We start from the raw sequence: 22090 nt of genomic DNA on the forward strand, positions 1-22090 counted from the left end.
AGAGGCAGCATTAGCAGCAAAGTCATAGAGTGTGATGAGTCTTCTGAACTAGATCATTGCCTCCTCAGAAATCATGATCGCATTATACACCTCTGTATGGGCTCAATAATATGAAGAGAGAGAGAAGAAAATTCCCAGTAAAGCACCGCTTCGGACAGGACATCTGGAAACTGAAAGAGAAACAATGTTTTATATACCATATATGTGTTCGATATGGAAATTCTAGAACAAATCTAACTTGAAGTAGGAAATGTCAGGGGGTTTGTTGTTAACTATTTATTTCCATTCATGGTAATTTGAAACTTCCAGAAAGATCATTTTTTAATAAAAATTTCTAACTGTCATTTTAGCATATGAGGGTAATTTTTTTTCTTTTGGTTTTTTTGAGACAGAGTTTTCTGTGTAGACCAGGCTGGCCCCAAACTCACAGAAATCCTACTGCCTCTGCCCTTGAGTGCTGGGGTTAAAGGTGTGCGTCGCCAATACCCAACTATGGGGGTAATTTTTAAAGTCAAAAATAGTAATTCTCACGAAAATTTAAAGGACTGTCAAATTATAAAATATAACTACTATTTTAAGTATTGTAATGCTGATTATCCATGTAAGCAATTTCTTGGTGTGCAAATTTGAATTAATTCATTATAAAATCATGTTATATCAGTTATAGATGAGTTTATTCTTATGGTTGAAAGCATTGTTCATATCATTTTGTCAGCATGTTAAGTAAATTTCAGAATGGAGATTATTTTTAACAATGGCCTTATATACATAGTTATCATTTTAAAGCATTCTTTAAATTAATAGCAAGCTGAGAAAGGCATGTATATGAATTATTTCATAGAAATACTGTTATTTGTACAAGTTCAGTAAGTGGTAGTAACTTATCAGTAGCTTTATGTATTTTTCTTTATTTTCTATATATTTCTGTTTTATTTGTAATTTCTATTATTTGTAAGTGCTATCTGAATATATAATAAATGTAGTTAGCTTTGTTTTATCTTCTCTTTATTCATCTAACATTTACAGCTTACAATTACGAGAATCTCTCCGCTCATATGAATTTACGACATGAAATATTAGTTGTCTTCACCGATAACTGAATCTTGGATTCAGTAGCGTTTGCTAATTTGTTATTCATGTTTTAAGTTATCTGATTCCAGTTAAAACTTATTACTTTAATATTTATTCATCCTGAATTTTCATCATTTTTTTACAGGAAAAAATTAAGAGAATACAGCAAATCAGAATGGAGAAAGAACTGAGAGCTCAGCAGATTCTCGAGGTAGAATTCTTAACTTAATATAATTCAGATGATACTCAGAGGCCCGGAGGGCGTGAAATGTGTGGGCTTCCCCATCAGTTCAAATGAATGCGACCACTACAAAGTCTCTGCAGAAAGGGGTGGGTGGGCTGGGCTCTGAAGCTCCTCAGTACGTCCATCCATCACCTGCTGGAAAGCCACAAATACAGCGCACAGCAGAGAGGAGGAGCGGGGAGACCTGCGTGGTTGCAGTTCATGGTGGTCAGTCAGGAAACCCTTTAGGGCATAGATACTTTCTTTTGATTTAGAAACAAATGTTTATAAACGTATAGTTTTAAGTGCAGGAAGCATATCACTATCAGGGCTCCTAGGGTTCCCCTCTTCCCTGCAAGCTGAGTAGAAAGCAGTTGGAGGAAATCCAGAAAAAGAGGGCTTAACATGAACAGGTCTCCAAGCAGGTCTAGCAAATGTCTGCATAGCAGTTTTCAACAGGCCCCCCACCCCCAAGTGTCACTGGGTCCCAATCTGAGGTAATAATCAGTGCTAGAAACCATTGCCCCATCAAGGAAAAGGCAGATTATGTTTCCTGGCCTGTATTCAAACCCACATAGGTCTTGAAATTATTGCCTTCAAATATTGTGAAAATAGCCCTTCATATTTTCATATTTGAAATCTTTCACCTTCAGCTGTCCCTGAATGCTGCTTTATGGCCCACTGTGTGGCCTGCTGCCTGCAGACCTAAGCTTCCACTGTGATAGTCCTGTCTCCTAGGAATGCACACACGCTCCTTCACTCGGTTCATTTCACAACTCTCAAATTTAAAACGTTTGTTTCTTAAAACAAATGAACAACAACAGCAGATAGTTAGAAATTCTTAGATGGCGTGTGATTTTAGTGGGTAATAGCGTGATGCCTGCTGGCTGTCAGAGTACAAGTGCTGAATCAAAACCCAGTGTACAAAGCTCCTTACTACATTTCAGTTCATGTTTATAGCCAAATCATGGTTTTCTTTATTTAAAACATCAAGTATGAATGGAAATTTCAAAAAGTAGATGTGTATTTTAAAGCGAGCTACTAATTTATTTTGAGGTTCTATTGTCCATTAGTACCATTTCTTTCTAAATTTTTTCAAAAAGTAATTTTTTAAACATTCCCACAAATGCAGCAAATGACAGTCAGTTTTCTTAAGTGCCAAGTTAATATGTTATTTTAGATGTTTGTCAGTTTGTAGAAGAAAACTTGTTGTCTCGTGATTTCTAAGGGTGCTTTTATATATATATATATTGCCATTAATCTGGAGACTGTGCTGTGAGGTGGGGGTATTTGTCATTGTCTGCACATGTGTTAGTTACATAACCGTTTTGTACCTGGTGAGGCATGTCTTAGCGGTGCTGTTGCATGACTTGAGACCTGTTTTGCATGCACAGGCTAAAAAGAAAAAGAAGGAAGAAGCGGCAAATGCCAAATTATTGGAGGCCGAGAAACGAACCAAGGTTAGTGTAGCTGAGAATCAAGAGTTTTTATTTTTAGAAATAAAAACTTCATTTGCATAACACCAATCATGAGAAAATCGTTTTCTCAAAACTACTATTGAAAACTGTGTGTAAATGTGTGCTCTTATTTGTATGTATATTTTTGTATGTTTTTATTTCTTAATGTAGGCTTTATGTGAAGTTTTGATATTTGTAAGTGGAAGACATCAATCAGAAGTGCAAAGTACTGCATGGCTCCTGGTTTAAGTTTCGCTTGATAAGCGTGATCTCCTAAACTAGTGGCTTGTCATTTGTGTTCATGCCCCAAGTCCCACTGTCCCTCATAACTCTCTCTGTTCATGTGCAGTGTTCTATTTGTTAAAAATAAAGGCAGAATTTAGGCATTGTGGTACTTGCCTGTAATGCTGACTGACAGTCAGGAGGCTGGCTGAGGAGGCTCTGACTCCCAGTGCAGTGCCCTAGCAAGACCCTGTCTATAAATATACAAGCAAATAAAGAAACAGGGAAAACCAGACAGAGACAAAGCTGTTGACTGTCGCTGCCTAATAGTAGTCAGTCCGTTATATTACTGTACTGTAGTTTGGGGGAGTCAGTCCGTTATATCACTGTACTGTAGTTTGGCGGTGATTTGATTATGATTCCCTGTCCTGTTCCCTCCCTGCTCAGCTCCTAACCGGTACTGAGTGTTTATCGGGGCAGCTGAGCTTGCTGATGCTGTAGGCCCCAGTGCAGTATTATCAGGGAGAGCCAAGGCAGGGTTCTGCTGTTAGCTCATTTGTTTTTGTTTGGAGACACCATAGGTTTGTGCTTGGGATGAAGCAGAACTTACCCAGCTAAGCAAAGCTGTCCTCCTACGCTCTACCCTAACTCTAGCTAGGATAACTCCATGATTATTTGAACATAAACTCCTTTACTTTGTTCTCTAGAGTAAAGAATATTCTTGATTCTTTTGTACTCCTTTCTATTTATTTACCCTTGATATTAAATTCACCTAGATTTTATTTTACTATACAAAAGTCAATAGGTAACAATCTTATAGAATTGTTTTGCATTGTGCCCCCCACACACACTCCCCATCCCCTTGGGGTTGTACTGTGAACTGGTCGATACACACATGCACATGCATCCATACTTAAGAGTAGGGGAGGGCTTTAGTAAGCTAATTTTAAGGCTTGAATCATATTTTATTAAGTAACTTAAACGTATGGTTTTTATATGTTATGTTTGACAATCTGTTCATTCAGTCCAACGATGTTGCTGTGGAAGTTTATTGTCCAGTAATCCATTGACCTTTCAGTTGAGGTAGCTCCTGCAAATGTCCTTGCTACAGATCACTCCATACACTTAGTGGTAAGAAGCAAATGGGTAGAGCCATCGCAAGTTAAGAAAGAGTGAATGGTCAGCTTTTTCTGTAGCTAAAGCTATGAGAGGGCTAAAAATGTACCAGAAAGTGAAATTTTTATTATTTAGTGTGTTCCCAATCTCTCCTAAAAACCATATATCAAAAGTTTCTTATTTTTAAGGAGAAAGAACTGAGAAGACAGCAGGCTGTCCTTCTGAAACATCAGGTCTGTATGCACACAGCCACACTGCTGTGGACAGCGCTTCATTACTTTGCTTAACTATTTGGCGGGGGGAACTCTTCAAAAATATATTCTTTAATAATAATTCTGCTTAAGTTTTCCCTTTGTCTTACAGTTTATTGCCTTGCTTTGGTATTGGTGTCTTTGGGGGGTTAAATTGGTTTTATGACTCTGTGATTTCTGTTCCATAATGTTGTGCCAACTCTTTCTCCCAGGAGTTGGAGAGGCATAGACTAGATATGGTATGGGTATGTTTATTTCTGTACATCTAACACCGCATTGTGATTTGGTTGTGATATGGTTGTCATAGCAATGCATAAAGTGTAGCACTGGCTGCTGTCATTACATACTGCTGCATGGCTTTACAGCACAGTGCATTGCATACATCTGCTTGTCTGTCTATAAAGAAGTGTGATATGTCTCTAAGATTTGTCATTGAATTGCATAAAACTCCTGTTTAAAACTGTACGTTACTGATGTCACATGGAAAGTTGACTCAATATACATTTAGAGACACTCATGACTCATATTCTCCCATCCTTGTAGATGCAAAACTGCCATTAAGTGCAATGGGAATTTTGAATTTGCTTGATGAGAGAATATGAAATAATGAAATATATCTTGGTTTTATAGTCAAATTTTAGAAATACCCCTTTGGGGGGACCAAATATATTGGAACTAAAATGCTGATTAAACATTAATAATATGAAATTTTTACATTAAAATTAGTTACCAAATTAAGATAATTCTTACTGTACTTCCATAATGGGCTTTTTAGATGACTATCAGCCCACGGTACAGCTTTTTATTCCTTAAGCAGTGCATCAAGCGTCAGACATCAGTAAATAGGAATATCACATTTCATTGGTATACATATATATATATATATACATATGAGCCATGACTATTTTAATTCATATAAACACTTTTTTAAAAAAAAATCTTCCTAATTTATTGGTGGATTATTGGATTTTAAAATGATTTTGTACTTGAAATTAACTTAATTCTAAAACTACGATGCAAAAGTGATTATAGATTAATTTCTACCCGATCTTAAATTTTAAGAACCATCTAACCTTGAGTACAATTGGCCATAGCCTTTTGTGGTTTCTCTGATAGCAGATGTAAGGTAACTGACCTGTTCCAGCCAACCATTATGCTCTTTGTCCTGGCAGCTTCTCAGGAGCATCCCAGCTGACCATCAGTAAACCTCGTGTGCTCTGTGACACTGTCTCCATGCCCATTGCCTCACCTTGCTGTTGATCGATTGCTCTTGTATTTGCTTTCTAAACCTGAACTAAACCACGCACAGAATGGCCATTCCTGTCTTATATTCAGTATTTACCGTGACTTGTCTATAAATGCTAAACATGCTATATTGAGTTTTTGTTTCTGTTGTTGTTGTTGTTGTTGTTGTTGTTGTGTTCTATTTGAAAAGCAAGCCTTTAACTGTGGTTGAGTTGTTTTCCTACTTTTATCTGGCCCGACAGGAACGGGAGCGAAGGCGGCAGCATGTGATGCTTATGAAAGCTATGGAAGCTCGTAAAAAAGCAGAAGTAAGTGTGTGTTTTGAAGAATATTGCCTTAGAAATTAAACTTTGTTTTCCTCAAATGATAGTTGTATGTTGGGGGAGCACAGATTTGTCAACGCTCTCTGACTTCAGAAGCAAACCCAAGGTTAAAGTTGGCAACCAAGTGCTAGAATGTATGTTAATTTTCCCGAATAAGATTTTAATAATTCTCTTTAGAGTATTAGATGGTATTGGTTTAGATAACAGTACCTATTTATTACTGTAATCATTATGTCACAAAACTAATGTCACAGCATGTATAGACAGGTCCCAAAATCTTCATTCAAATGCTAATCATACCAACCATAAATTCTTGCCATCAGAACTCTTAAGCTCATTCTATGTATAAAATTTAGGCATGCCGCATGTGCTACGGATGGAACCTAGGTCTTCTGGAAGACCATGCCTTTTGTATCAACGTAATAATGTCTTCTTTTTTGGGGGGTAGTGGGGGTTCAAGACAGAGTTTCTCTGTATAGCCCTGGCTGTCCTGGAACTCACTCTGTAAACTAGGCTGGCCTCGAACTGAGAAATCGGCCTGCCTCTGCCGTCCAAGTGCTGGGATTAAAGGCGTGCGCCACCACTGCCCAGCTGTAATAATGTCTTCATAAGAAAGAATTAGCATATCTTCCTTTAGTTTTTACTTTGTGGGATAATTTAATGAATATTGACTTTAGTTCTTTGGAGGTCTGGTAGAATTCTGCACTTGATCTGTTTTGCTGTGGGCTTTTACTTCTTGGAAGAGTTTTAATTTCTGTTTCTCTTTTACTAGGGATTGTGGGTATGTTTAGATTATTTTATCTTGATTTAACTTTGGTGGGATATATATATATATATATGTGTGTGTGTGTGTGTGTGTGTGTGTGTGTGTGTGTATCACCAACTTCATCCACTCAGTACAGGTTTTCCAGTTTGGTGAGATATAGATTTTAAAGTATGTTCTTAGGATTTTCTGGATTTTCTCAGTGTCTACCGTTAGGTTACCCTTTTCATCTCTAATTTTATTCATTTGAATCTATCTTTTTATTAATTTAGAAAATTTGTCAACATTGCTGGCTTTTCTCAAGGAACAAACTCTTCATTTCATTGATTCTTTGTATTATTTCTGTTATTTTTATTCTATTTCATTGATTTCATCCCTACATTTGAATATTTCTTACCATTTAATCCTTTTGGGTATTTTTTCTTATTTTTTTTCTAGAGCATTCAGGTATCATTAAGTTACTAATATGAGATCTCTCCGTTTTTACCTCATAGAACTTCATTGTATCCCACTGTTTAAAAATGTTTTTATTTTCATTAAATTCTAAAAAGTTTGAAATTTTTTTCTTGATTCCTGTCTTGACTCATTTTTCATTCAGTAGTGAGTTGTTTAGTTTCTGTGAGTTTCTATACTTCATGCTGTTTCTGTTGTTGATAGCTAGCATTTACTCGTTGTTCAGATAGGATGCAGGGCCTTGCCTAAACAGGTAGTGTTTATAGTTCTTTGTGTTGAGTATACTAGTCTTACTAAAAGAATCCCAACTTACTAAACTATTGGTTCTCTGGTTTAGAAATCTACTTTCTATGTTTCTCTTCATGTAAATAAATGGTTTTTTAAGCCTGATTTATATAAATTATTTTGTATACTATTTTTGAAGGATCATTAGTATATTATACAATTCATAAATATCTTTATAACTTGGCATAAGTAATACAGGATGAAACGCATTTGTCTTGATTACCTATCTCTATAAACAAGCTTAGTTTAAGAACCATGAGAAAGTAAGACAAGCTTTTGAAATATTTTAATTTTAAGTCTTGCCAGGTGGTAATGATACTCCTTTAATCTCAGCACTTGGGAGGCAGAAGCAGGTGCTTCTATATGAGTCACACCCAAACCACAGAATATATATGTCAAACACAGCTCCACAGAACGTACACGGCATACATAGCTCCACAGAATATACGCGGCATACACAGCTCCACAGAATATACACGGCATACACAGCTCCACAGAATATACACGGCATACACAGCTCCACAGAATATAAATGGCATACACAGCTCCACAGAATATAAACGGCATACACAGCTCCACAGAATATACACATCATACACAGCTCCACAGAATATACAGGGCATACACAGCTCAATGTATACTCAGGCTCCATGTTGCCATTATAGATAATTGATACTTGTCTTCAATGAAAAAGTCCCACAGATGTTTCTGACTTCCTGAATATCTGCATTTAAAAAAAAATAGTGTGAACTTCATAATCTATTCTATATTATAGTCCTATATTTTTAATTGGATAAATGTTCCAAGCCACTAGTTACAACTGACACTCGATAACTATAAATGTCATCCATGCATATCTGAAGCATTCAGAGCTACCTTGTGGCTTGTGTATCTATAATGTGCAGGTGAGCTTGAAGTAAATGTCCTGAGATGGACATTAGTGTTGGGTGACTTTTCTCTCTCTTCATAAATAATCATTAACAGTTTGCCACTTTGAGTGAAGAATATTCTCAGTTATTATATTGATAATTGCTAAGGTAGTTTAGATTAATCCCAAATCCAAAAAAAAGTTGAACAGCAGGTTGTGAATCTTAAGCAATATTTAATGTTTTTTCTTCTCTTGCTGCACTGGGTCCTTAGAGTATCCTTTCTTGGGGTTAGGAATTGAATGTCTTGATTCTGTGCAGAGGAGAGTGGCTTTGCAGTTGGCTTTTGCTACCCTTGACTACACTAGCAGTGTTTCTCCAGGCTTTGGAGACTGAATTGCAAGAGAACCCTGCATTGCAGGGATGGTTATGTTGAATGTTATATTTTATGTTATATCCTCACAATGCCTTTTGAAATATAATAGATAAATTGACTGTACATTTTTATTGTAAATAGTCCAAAAATATAAGTATTATTTGTCCTCCCAAATTCTATATAAATCAGTAACCTGGAAACTAAAGAGACAATGTAAAATGAACAGAGATTTGTGCATGTGGCATTAAAAGGTCCCTCACGATCGGCCTCTTTAGCTCTTTACTAATATTCAGCTATACTAACCTGCAACCCCGACTTAAGGCTTGAGGCTGCTTGCAGTGTTAGATGTGCAGTGTCCTCAGCGCTGTGTCTTGCTTGCTCCTCCTTATCTTGCACTTGGCCATGGCCTTCTCAGCAACCAGTGATCTGCTGCTAGAGCGGTCTGGGGTGTGGTGTGATGACCAACACATGCAGGAAGCATGTTGTGCTGCTCTGTAGGTGAGGCCTTGTGACCACAGTAATGGGTGACAGAAAAGGACGTTTAACATTTCCATGTGCTAGATGGGTTCATCGACTGTTGAGAGCCAACACAGAGAAGAAAGGAAACAATGCCATACATGGGGTATAAAATAGTCAGACATGGAACTTAAAAGTAAGAGATGAGGGAATTGAGAAGTCAGGACTAAGGCCTTATGTTATAAGAAAATAAAACAGCTAATCCAGAAAGATGAGTTGGCTTTACATGTCTTAACCTGCAGTTAGTGTATAAAGTTTGTAGCCTGGTAAGATAGAAGCAGCTGAAAATTGAGATCGCTACAGTCGTCACTTGCAGAGGAGCCTCTTTCCGCACAGTGTTCCCTGATTCAAGGTTTCGTTTGTTTCAGATTTTGGTTTTGTTTTTAGGTATTTGGAGTTTGTGTGTTTGGCTGGTTGGTTGGTTTTTCTCTTACATATGCCAGACTAGCTGGCCAATGTGCTATTAGGAATTTTCTCATCTCTACCTCCCATCTCCAAGTAGGAGTGCTAAGGTTACAGCAACCAGATCTGGCTTTACATTGATTGATCTTAGGATTTGAACACAACACTGTGTTCCTCAGTGACCCAATGTCCCTAACCTTCGATTGTTATTTCTCCTCTGAATGAATGAGACTTGTATTTTATCTGTGACATTAAAGTAGTGATAATGTTAATAGAGAGTTTCTTAATTTCTCTCTGACAGTGTTATTCCCCACCAAAGGTAGTCGTTTCTGTATTGATATCACCCAAACATTGTGATGCCTTTGCCATTACCTTCAGTGTTGTCTTTGTTGTTTGGGATGACAGCTCGTATTTTATTGCAGATGCTCCGAGGCTAGGTAATCGCCCTTGAAGAGCTGCTCCTGCAAGTTCACATTCAGGTCCTCTTCTTAATGTCACTCCCTGGCACATCCTGCAGCCACAGCTTGCTGATACCAGTTATCTCCGCTTTACAGATACCGTAGATTTTCATACAAAGACAAAAGGTCAAACAAGTTTTGAATAACAGAAGTCTTTGTTGAATCTAGTATTAAGGGTATATAGTCCTGAGATTTAAAAGTTTTTGGTTATATATTAAAGATGTATAATATGATTACCAACCATAATTTAGTTAAACATTCAGTAGCTGCCAGTGATGAAGGAATGGCTCGGTGGTTCAGGATGCATGCTGCTCTTGCAGAGGACCATGGTCAGTTTCTAGTGCCCACATCAGGCAGCCTGTAAGTGCCTACAACTCAGCTCAGGGGCCCGGGAGCGTATGGCTGAGGTGAGAACTGAGCAGAGCCACACAGATGTGCACATATGCTCAGGCCTGTTAAGGTACCCAGAGGTTGGGATACTTAAAACAGAGTAAGTCGTGTTGCTGTGTAATCTAAACTTGTTCCATAGGCTTCCTAGGGTGATTTTGTTCGTTGAAATAATAATAATCTGATCACTGTTGAAATACATCCACTAGAGTGTTTTCAAACACTTGTAAGGATTAAATGCTCGTGTGCATGATTTTGTCTTTAAGGAAAAAGAACGATTGAAGCAAGAGAAACGTGATGAGAAAAGATTGAATAAGGAACGCAAACTAGAGCAGCGGAGACTGGAGTTAGAGATGGCGAAGGAGCTAAAGAAACCCAAGGAAGACATGTGCTTAGCAGACCAAAAGGTGACTCCTGCCATGCCCTCCTCCAGTTGTCTCACCAGGTCCCTTTTTCCAGGACAACCATTAGTTTCCAAGCCTAGGTCAACTGTCCCTGTGGTGGCAGCCACTGTGTCACTGAAAACCTCTCAGTTTTCATAACTAAGCCATGGAAACCAGCAAGGAAAGGTTAGGGAAGCAGATGTGCTCCGTGGCTATCTTACACTGCGCAGACACTGAGGCACAGAAAGGCTTCACACCACTGAGTCCTTAGTGAGTTAGAGTGAGCTATGAATTCTCCGGTACATTAGCAGAAACGTAGCTGTTAGCCAACCTTTAAAGGAGGTGTTTACTACATGCTTGGTACTGTTCTAAGTACCAACAGGAACCCCTTGGTACTGTGCTGAGTACCTACACGAACCCCTTGGGACTGTGCTACATGAACCCCTTGAGTGACCTGTTTTGATCTGGTCCTCAGCAGAGTCCCACAGAGCTCCTTCCTATTTGTCTCCATTTATTGGTGAAAAACAGAGACAAAAGAAGACACTTGCCCTTGATCGCACAGCTCACAAGCAGCTGTGTATTGAAGCCAGTTTGTCTGCTATAGAAGCCGTGCCCCTTATCACCTTGAAATCCAAGAAACTGTGTCCCACTACAGAATCCCACATCTTCTCTTCCACAGTCTCACAGGCAAATGCAGCTTTGCTGCAGTGCCCGAGAGTGGCTGTTCTTTATGTGATCTTTATGATCAGAATGACCTTGGAACCAGCATGACGCGCTCTACTGGAGTAGACATATGCTTAATTTTAAGTATAGCTAACTATAGTGCTTGTAGAAGATTGTATGACTATTGTGTACTATCTAACTGCCCCACAGTACTTCACTGTGCCTGGTCTATGCTAGCCTCATGTATGGTTCTGCCATAGCCTCCTGTTATCACCTGGTTTATCCAGTCTCCTTTGGTAACATGCTTAATGCAAATGTTTAGTGCCTCTTAAGGGTTATATTGTGTGTGTGTGTGTGTCTGTCTGCATGTGTGTATCTGTATTCAGTTTAGTTAGCATACCTTGTAAGACAAAAGTTAATGTAAACTTACTAGTTTCATGTGTTTGGATGTTTACATTTTCCTAACTAGCATGGGTCTTTCCTGTAAGTTAGCTAACACACTTATTAAGCTTACAGTGAGCAGGTTTTTAAAATTCGAACTGGATGCTATTTTCTTGCAACTTCTCTTTTCACTTAAATCATGTGAATTATCAAAAATATATTTAGTTAAACCCAGAACAGAAGAGGAAGAAATTCCCTGGCCAACCAGCTTAGCCAAATTGATGAGCATCCAGTTCAGTGGGAAGCTCTGTTTCAAAAAGTGAAGTGTGTGCATAAATGTGGGGAATGGCTGGTGGGATTGCTCAATGAGAAAGTGTTTGCGATCAAGCCTGACAATTTGAATTCGATCCTCCAGAGCCCATGTGATAGAAGGAAAGAATCTACTCCTACAAGTTGTTCTCTGACCACCACAGGCACATTGTTGCATGCACATACCTGCATACATGCAACACAGACAGACAGACCAGTAACTTGTATGCTCATATCTGTACATGTAGAACACAAACAGGTAGGAATGTAGGTGGATGGATGGATGATTGATAGATAGATAGATAGATAGATAGATAGATAGATAGATAGATAGATAGATTGATAGATAGATTGATAGATTGATAGATGTTTAATAAGGTAGAGAGCAACTGAGGAAGGCACTTGGTGTCAACATGTGTGCATACACTTGAATTCATACATAATACTGTATGTACAAATAAGGTCCTGGTTTGATTTTTAAACTTTTCAATTTTACCTGTGTTCTGCTTGCAGCCCTTGCCAGAGTGGCCTCGCATCCCGGGACTTGTGCTCTCTGGAACCACATTTTCAGACTGTCTCATGGTGGTGCAGTTCTTACGAAACTTTGGTAAAGTTTTGGGCTTTGATGTGAATATTGATGTTCCAAACCTCAGTGTTCTTCAAGAGGGATTGCTAAATATAGGGGACAGCATGGGTGAAGTACAAGACTTGCTTGTGAGGCTCCTCTCAGCTGCTGTATGTGATCCAGGTCTAATTACAGGATACAAGGTAAAAACTCCAAACTATAACCAACTGTTTTAAGTGTGTACTCTACATGCGTTTCTAGTTAACTTTCATGGTAGCAGAAGACTGTGTTGATTTCTCTCTATCTCATTGCTTCCCTATATATATATGTCTTGGAATTAATGGAGATTTATAATAGGTTGCAATTAGCAAATGTAGAAGAATCTTGCTAGACCTTAAGAGTATCAACCAGACCGTCTCTCAGTTACTCTCTATTGCTCTAGCTATAGGCAAAGTCCCAGTCAATTTAAGGAAATAGTCCAGTGATGTATGTAAAAAACAGAATTCATAATTTATGAAGGACTTAGAACTTGCATGCTTATTCTAAGTCTTCCTTTGTCAGTTGCTATGAACGATAAGTCGAATCATCGGTTAAGGTGCTGACTCTGTAGTGGTCATAGGCACTCCCTGTTCCCAGTGGTCTGTTCTCCTGCTCACATGCACACTCCAGGGAGTTTGGCTTTAGATAGGATGGTAAAAGGATAAGCTTTCAGATGCAGTGGTCTCCCCGTATGCCTATGTGTTGGTCTTACCTATAAAACATGTGCCGTACATAAAGCGGTAAAATAGTCACCATGCCTTTGATCAGCCTTACTCTGCCAGGAGTTAGAAAACAGCTTTGGAGACAAAGAATGCTTGATTGACTTGATTGTCATCTGTTTGCTGCCTAGGTTCAGGTTCTTCTCTGTACCTGAATTAAGTAAGAGCTTAACAAGGGGACAGAACAGAATGAACACTCAAATATTTATTTATCATTTTATCTGTTTTTATCTCCACTCCAAATCTGTGATAAAGTCCTATCAATAACATCTAGAGTATATAAACTAATATTTTAACATTATTTTTTTTTCATGAATGACTATGGTAAACACTGATAAAAATGCCAAATTTCATAGGCAAAAACAGCTCTGGGAGAACATTTGCTGAATGTTGGTGTGAATCGAGACAATGTGTCCGAGGTTTTGCAGATTTTCATGGAGGCCCACTGTGGACAGACTGAGCTGGCTGAGAGCCTGAAGACTAAAGCTTTTCAGGCTCACACTCCAGCACAGAAAGCGTCCATCCTGGCCTTCCTCATTAACGAGCTGGCATGCAGCAAGAGTGTGGTAAGGTAAGTCAGCTCTTTCCTGTTTTGAAGAGCATAGGGAGATAGCCAAATTGCTTATAGAAAACTTTGGAGTTACAGACTAGCACCAAGAAGAAAATCAAAATCATAAATCATCATTTAGAGATGCCATCAATACTATTTCAATTTATTTCTATGTGCTCTATTGAAAATAATGATCTTTCTGTATATTTGAACTCTGTAGTCTTTATGCCCTGTGTTGTTTAAGCATTTTGCTAATTCTTCGTGTGGTGGAAATTTTGTTTTATTGTTTGGTACAGTGCTGGAATCCAGAACCATGATAGCAGTGCAGAACTTCCATTCCTTGACATCTCTAAGGACCCGATTTCCCTTAGAAATCCATAGACTGACTCAGCCACTACTTGGTTGTGTGCTCCTATAACCCTCCATTACTAGCTTGCCAGTGAATTAGTTTACTCCTTTTTTTTTCAAAAGTACTTAATCTCATTTAAGATTCCAAGTCCATCTGGTACTCTAGTACTTTTTATGAATGAAAGAGTTAGCATCTCAAGTTCTGGCTTCTCAGCTTCACCATTCATCCTGTGCTTGGTCTTCATTTGTTTAAAAAATTGAAATACATTACTTTTAGTCTTTTACCTTTAAAAACAGTGTTTGAAAATATTTGGTGCCATTTATTTGTGGCGTTAGTGGGCATGTTAAGGCTTCTGTCCATATCTTAGCTATGATATATTAACATGATTGTTACTTACTTCTTGTATTCTTTGGGAGTATTTCCAAGAATGTACAGCTTTGACTGAGGGAATTCTTGGACTTTGCATAAGCATGATAACAGTGCTAATGCTGAGTGGCTCTTCAGATGTTTGTACACGCATGTAAACTCAGCATACAGAGAGCACTAGCATTTGCTGTTTCAGAAGAATAGAGGCAGCACTAGTCTGTCACCACCACCTAACACCACACTTTAGTTTCCATTTGGGCATGTGTAAAGTGATATTCCCTGTGAACCAGTAAGTGTTTACACTTAAATAAATATCCGTGTACAACCTCATTTCCAAGACGAACTTGGAAATGATCACTCCTTCAATATATACCAACCACATGAGAATGCTGTTTTTATGAACAATTGTGAAATGGTATCACAGCGCTCTATTTTTGAAGCCAAAGTAAATTTCCTAATAGCAATATTGTATCTAATGAAGAAATGGTTGCTTCTTAAAGTAAATGCCCATGTGTGCATAAAGCCGTGTAGCAGTGGAATGGTGTTGTATCATTTTACCTACTAAAATAGGTGATTATGCCCACTAAGAGGGTACCTTGCACACATGGCTGTATCTCCTCATGCATTTTTGTATTGGCAGTGAGATTGACAAGAACATTGACTACATGTCTAACTTGAGAAGAGATAAATGGATGGTGGAAGGTAAACTCCGCAAGTAAGTTAATGTGCTGTCCTGCTGGTAGTGTGAGACTCTGGGAGGCTGGTGGGCTGGAAAGATGGAATTTAAACTCTTGTGACCGGAAAGATACTGCTTAATCTGGCATAGTAAACTAACGATGGACTCTACAGTTAATAAAACTTTTGTTCAGAGTCTATAGCCGACAAAAAAAAAAAGAATTAGATTTATTGAATTCATGCTTCAAACATAAAAGAGGTCTTTCTTTCTTCTTTTTTTCCCTCTCTGAAGGAGGCCATGTTTTCCACTATTGTTGTCACTACCATATTGCTTCTGTCTTACTGATACCTGAGACTATCCTTTTTCTTAGTGAGTTTATTAAAACTGCCTCTACAAAAATCTAAGAACAATTATTCATCATTAAAATTTAATTCCTCTCCAGTCAGGAACCAGTACATTTATTAACTGTGAAAGGGAATCGTTCTCAAAGATTTTGATGTATACTTATAATCCCAGCATTTAGAAAGCTGAGGCAGGAAGATCCAGAGTTTAAGAGCAGCCTGGGTTACATAGAGGTACCTGTTCCCCAATTAAAACAAACAATCAGAGGCAGAGCAGTTTGGGGGCCAGAGAGATGGCTCAGTGGTTGAGAGTGCTTACTGCACTTGCAGAGGACCTGAGTTCAATTCCCAGCACCTACATGGTGGTTTGCAGCCATTTGTAAATCCGGTTTCAGGACACCTGTGCCCTCTTCTGTCCTCTGTGGGTACCAGGCACTCAATGTAGTGCCCATGCATACATTCAGGGAAAACACATAAAATGAAAACTAATCAACTGAATTTTTAAAAAGATTACAAGATTAGTTTCTTTGCAGTAATTTGAACTGGAATTTAGTCAGGCACACAGTATAGAAATCAGGAAGAATTGGGGGCTAGGGAGATGGCTTGGTGGTTAAGAGCCCTGGCTGCTCTGCCAGAGGTCTCTGATTCGGTTCCCAGCACCTACAATGACAGCTCAAAATCGTCTCTAACTCCAGTTTCAGGGAATCTGACACCTTCACAGACAGACATTCGGGCAAAATAACAATGCAAATGAAATTCATAATAATTCATAAAAATATTAATGAATTATTGAAAAAAAGAAATTAGGAAGTATCATTTGAACATTGATAGAGATATTCAGAGTTTTGTTGGTCTAATGTCTTCTAATTACCACAAGGTGGTTCATAGAACTTTATATATTCTGTAACTTGTGGAAACATATGTCTTAATTTTTCTTATACTTTTTTTACTGCCATTGATAAATTGCTGAGTACCATTTTTTCTTGTTTAAGACTCAGCTTATCATGTGGCTGTGTCCCTGCTTGTCTGTAATCCCCGCACTTAGGAGGAGAAAGCAGGAGGATCACAAATGTCTAGGCCAGCTAACCTACTAAATAAGACTCAGTTAGGACGCCAAGGCCTGGTGGGGCCTGCACCTTGTGGTTGATGACTAAGAAGCAGTGAGTTGAATCCTCGGTACCTCAGAAAGAAGGGAAACGGAAAGCCTAGCATTGACCACATGAGAATTATGATCTTAATGGGGGCAAGAGTACCTTTTTATTCTGTGCCTTCTGATGTTTAAAGGCTTAGGATAATTCATGCTAAGAAAACAGGCAAGAGAGACGCTTCAGGGGGCATTGACCTCGGGGAAGAACAACACCCCTTGGGCACACCCACACCAGGACGCAAGCGGAGAAGGAAGGGAGGAGACAGCGATTATGATGATGATGACGATGATGACAGCGACGACCAAGCTGATGAGGATGAGGAAGATGAGGAAGATAAAGATGACAAAAAAGGAAAGAAGACCGATATCTGTGAAGATGAGGTAATCCATGTCAGGTTCATGTATAAGTGGGAACAGAAGCGATGCAACCTGCCGAAAAACAACACGAAATAGAAGGCCGTGGGCTTATCATTAATTCAGTTTGTAACATTTACTTGCCCTGGTTTCTTCATCTGAAGATGATTTCCTCCTCCTCCTTTTCTTCTTCCTCCCTCCCCCATCTTCCTTTGTCTCCCCCCACCCATCTTCCTTTGTCTTCCTCCTCTCCTCCCCCAATCAGGCTTGTCCATGCCATGCTCCCAGCCTGAAAGTACTGTTGAAGTTGTCTCTTAAATTGTTTTGTGCTAATCAAGTAACAAGTCAGTCAGTGCCATGGCTGTCGATGGAAGGACGCTTGGACGGAAGGAAAGGAACTGTGTGTGCTTTGTGTGTACAGACACTGCACTCAGCAGGCGTCTGACAGTGGTCCCCTAGGCTGGTGTCACCTGATGACATGGTTGGCATCTTGCTTTGTGTCAGTCTTCCTCACGATGTTTGACTATCATGAAATCACTAACTGCATTTGCTCTGAGTGGGTCCCTGCTGTTAGGAACACATGAGTATCATCTTCCCTCCAGTCCTCCCTAGATCTGTGTAGATTGATCATCAGATCTCTCACACCACTGGCACACCGTGCTATACCTGCTCACTGCTCTTGCCTTAAAGGGCTTTATCAGGCTTAGTGAAAATGATGTATATGTCCAGCATTAGTTTCGGGCAACCTTACTAAAGATGGAGACGGCACTGAGCCCTCACCATGAGTGAAGAAGTTTGGTTGTTTTGGGTATTTTTTTTTTAATATACAGAATAGATATAGAATGTTAATTGGTGTGATAGGGAAGATGTTTAGTGTGTGTAGACACAGCCCTCACTTTTATCTTTAAGCACTACCATTAAACAAGCGCTGGTCTGAGGGCACAGCTCAGGCAGGTCAATGCTGAGACACTTCTGTAGTATCTGTAAAGCCCTCAGCGCTGCAAACAGAAAAATGAAGACAAATACCCTCAGAAGAGACCCTTGAGACCTTGTGCATCCTCGTTTACTACTTTATATGTAATTTATATATAATGTAGGTGTGTGTGTATGTATGTGTGTGCGCGTGCGTGCGCGTGTGTATGGGGTGGGTGTGGGTGGGTGTGAGTGCATGTGTGTGTGCATGTGTGTGTGTATGTGTGTGTGTGCGTGTGTATGTGGGTTTGATACGTTCGTGTATTTGGAAAATGAAACTTTCTAGCAGGTAAATAACTGCATTTTGTTATGTTTAGGATGAAGGTGACCAAACAGCCAGCGTTGAGGAGCTAGAAAAACAGATTGAAAAACTGAGCAAAGTAAGCACTTGAGACCCGTGTCCACTTGTGTGTGCAGTGTTCTAAAATCCGTGTTGAAAGGGGGTCGCTTTTCTGACTGCTAAGTAAAAGCAAGCTCTCTATATAAGTTACTAAACAGAAGAACTCTGTACAGGTCCCCTCTTATGCCTCACAGGCTCAATGCTAGTGTTCAAAGACTCTGAATGCATTGTGTGTATCCAAAGCTATGGCGCGTTCCAGGTGCTTCAAATTGTAACTTTAAAGTTTCAGTAAAGATATAATCTCTGGGAACTTATTACTCAAATTTCTATATGTTTCATAGTAATAGTTTGGTTATTTGCATTTCACTTTACATTTGGGTATTTATGTTCCATTTACATTAGATTTATAAACTGTATATTTATGTCTTTATTATTGATTATATTCTGTATCCCAATATCGTTAATAAAATTTAAACTGAGTCTTTTTATAAGAAAAATGTGTGGAGAGGGTGTGATGACAATTACATCATTTCTTCCTTCTCTTTCCCCCCTCGAAGCCCCCTCTCCTTCAGACTCGTGGCAGAACAGTTAGTTTTTAAGTACTATGAAATGCCTGTATCCTCCTGTGTCTGTATTTAACCCCTGGCTGTATGTCAGAAATTAGTCATTGTTGACAAAGCACTCGTATAAAGCTAAGCAGATGTGAGCACGATTAACTAATGCAGAAGTGTTGTTGGCAGTACACTGGAATTGGCCTATTTGCTTTGGCTTAGTAATGTTTGATGGCATCTGCAATCGTAGTTTTGTTACGAAGATCCTGGTAAATTAGACTTACCATTTAAGCCCTACTTGAACCTAAGGTCTTTGTTCTCCTCGTTTGTTTTGGAATCATCCCTGCATTGGGAATGCAACATTTCTCGCTTTGCTGTGCAGTAGGGTGGCATAGTGGATGTACAGTGCACTCAGTGTCTGCGATGTAATCATGTGGACGGCTTTTCCACAGCAACAGAGCCAGTACAGACGAAAGCTCTTTGATGCTTCTCACTCACTACGCTCGATGATGTTTGGTCAGGATCGGTACCGACGCAGATACTGGATTCTCCCTCAATGTGGAGGGATTTTTGTAGAAGGCATGGAAAGTGGTGAAGGTAGGAACTACTGATCTCCTAAATGAGATATTGTGGGGGGTTTCAAAAGCTTGTCACTGCTTCTGTGTCTGTGTCCTTCCTTAATCAAGAGTGCTTTATGACTGAGTGTAGTGAATATTCAGTCCCTGTGTCCCCATTCTCCTGAAGCCACCTTCACTGGTCTGGGGTCCGGGCTTCCTTCATGCCCATGGCAGTTTTTTTTGTTTTTTGTTTTGTTTTGTTTTTTTGTTTTTTTTTTTTTTTTTTTTTTTTTTTTGGCTACCAAGCACGTGAGTCTTGTACTGCCGGCAGCAGTCCTCCCGCCTTTACTCTTAGGAGTCTGCTGCATGATCTCTTTTCCTTGAGTCTTGGGCCATCACCCTATCAGAATCACAGAACAGTAAGTGTAAGGTCTTCATTTCAGTTGAAAATCTTGTTCATGTTTGAAATTTGTGGGCACCTGATGACTTCCTTCCTTGGGTCTGGTGTCACCACTCATTTTTGATATTTCTCCTTTAACCCATCCCATTCCATGAACCATGTGATCCAGCTTAAAAGTCTGTGTTGAGCCCTGTGGTGGTGGCGCATGCCTTTAGTCCCAGCACTCCGGAGGCAGAGGCAGGTGGATTTCTGAGTTCGAGGCTAGCCTGGTCTACAAAGTGAGTTCCAGGACAGCCAGGGCTACACAGAGAAAAACCCTGTCTCAGGGGAAAAAAAAAGTCTGTGTTGAGGAAAGTTCATTGAGCTCAGCTTTTCGGAACGTACCAGCTTAGCACTGCTAAATGTCAAAATCCTGATGGGACACAAGGGTCGTGTCAGCACTTGTAAATCCCAGGGGCTGGCTCTTGACACATGTGACACATAGAACAATTCATAGCTAGGCACCGTAGCTCATTTCTATAATCCCAGCGCTTGAGAGGCCCAGAGCTTGAGACTACCTTGGGCTGAACCATAGCAAGAAGTGGGTGGGGGAGAGGACAGAGGGTTGGTCTCCTGTAGAGGGAGAGGATTGATCAACCATATAGAAGACAGTAGAAAGTGTAAACGAAACACGTTTTTATGAACCACTGTTTTTAAATAAAAGCCTTGTGTAAACTCTCAACATCTTAGTTAGTTAGAGAGAGGAAGGGAGGAAGAGGAAGAGGAGGAGAGAGAGAGAGAGAGAAAGAGAGAGAGAACGCAGAATTGCAGTTTCCTTGGAGGAACCCCTCACCTTTCCAGACACATCCTTTCCCTGTACATTTTCTTTCAGACCCAAATGTGGCTCGAGGGGTGACTCTGTGACTGTGAGCTCACAGCCAACAAGCACACTTGGGTTAGTAAGCTGCGTGTGGTTATTTCACGCATTAGTCCCCAACTGTCTGAGCTGCCCAGAAGAAGAATTAGTATGATCTATAGAATTCATTCCAATTCGAAGCTAAGTCAAGAGAAGGATGTGAGTGAGCGCTTTTAAATGTTTCCCAAGACCTGGTGACAAATGACACCCTGTGTCATGCAGATGATCACAACGAAACTCCTGGCACTTCTTGCCATGGGATGCTCTCACTAGAGCTTCAGAGAGAATTAAACATGCTCCACACTCTGAGGGGCTGAACCTAGGTGCCCAATGCACGCCACAGCAGTGCTGGCTGTCAGCGCACTGTAGCTGCGGCCCCAACTCCGTCCTCTAGTGCCATCGCTTCGACATGTATTAACCCTTTATTTTATAGTGGCCCCATGGTAAGGAGAGCTTATTGGCTTGAAGTCCACTGGACACACAAGGGGAGGACTAAAAGGGAGATCAGTGTGTTTAATGGTTTAACTCAGTGTGTTTAAAGGAAGTATTCCAAGGTGAGTGAGAAGAAACAGCTCTTGTAGACACAGAGGCCAAGAAATAGTAGATAGAACACTATCCTGCAAGAGATCAGAAAGCACAAAGGCCTGAAGGAAAGTCTTAACACACTGAGAAGCAGAAAGTGGGGTGAAAGGCCAATGGTGTGGGGATTATAGGGGTTTTCACTCAGATCTTATAGAATGCTGAGGCCTTAGAAAGGATTTGGGATTTTATCCTATATTGCAGAGGAGTTTACAGGATTCTATTTATGCAGTACTGCAAACCATAAGCAGCACACACATACACATATGTTCACACACATGCATACACACAATGTAAAATGGACATAAACAAATGTGTCTCCAAAGAAGCCATTCAAATGAGAAATAAATATGAAAAATGATGAACACCAGAAGCTAGATACTAAATGGTATGTGTGACTTCTAGAAGGAAGTTGTACATACATAGAATTGATTAAACATGACTACTGCTGAGGAGAAGAAAGGCTGAGTGGATAGGGACTGCACTCTTCATGACTGAATATTGTAACCTGAAAGTCTGTTACTTTTCTGATAGAATTAT

At 39.6% G+C, this 22090-nt stretch overlaps 1 protein-coding gene across 27 annotated transcripts in view; it reads left to right on the forward strand.

The window, feature by feature from the left end:
• Positions 1-22090, forward strand: part of Baz2b (bromodomain adjacent to zinc finger domain 2B) — a 390581-nt gene that overhangs the window by 352516 nt on the left and 15975 nt on the right. For 19 of the 27 annotated variants that reach the window (XM_085834857.1, XM_085834859.1, XM_085834860.1 and 16 more), the window contains 12 exons: positions 1217-1282; positions 2689-2754; positions 4278-4322; positions 4553-4585; positions 5828-5893; positions 10681-10821; positions 12664-12918; positions 13830-14044; positions 15379-15453; positions 17040-17283; positions 18546-18608; positions 19572-19716. In XM_085834857.1, coding sequence (XP_085690983.1) covers positions 1217-1282; positions 2689-2754; positions 4278-4322; positions 4553-4585; positions 5828-5893; positions 10681-10821; positions 12664-12918; positions 13830-14044; positions 15379-15453; positions 17040-17283; positions 18546-18608; positions 19572-19716 — 1414 coding nt within the window. The remainder of the gene's footprint in view (positions 1-1216; positions 1283-2688; positions 2755-4277; positions 4323-4552; positions 4586-5827; positions 5894-10680; positions 10822-12663; positions 12919-13829; positions 14045-15378; positions 15454-17039; positions 17284-18545; positions 18609-19571; positions 19717-22090) is intronic. The other 8 variants (XM_085834870.1, XM_085834876.1, XM_085834879.1 and 5 more) reach the window with 3 other exon arrangements.

Source organism: Mus caroli, unplaced genomic scaffold, assembly GCF_978045245.1.
Source record: "Mus caroli unplaced genomic scaffold, Mus_caroli_1 scaffold_2, whole genome shotgun sequence".
NCBI lineage: Eukaryota > Metazoa > Chordata > Mammalia > Rodentia > Muridae > Mus > Mus caroli.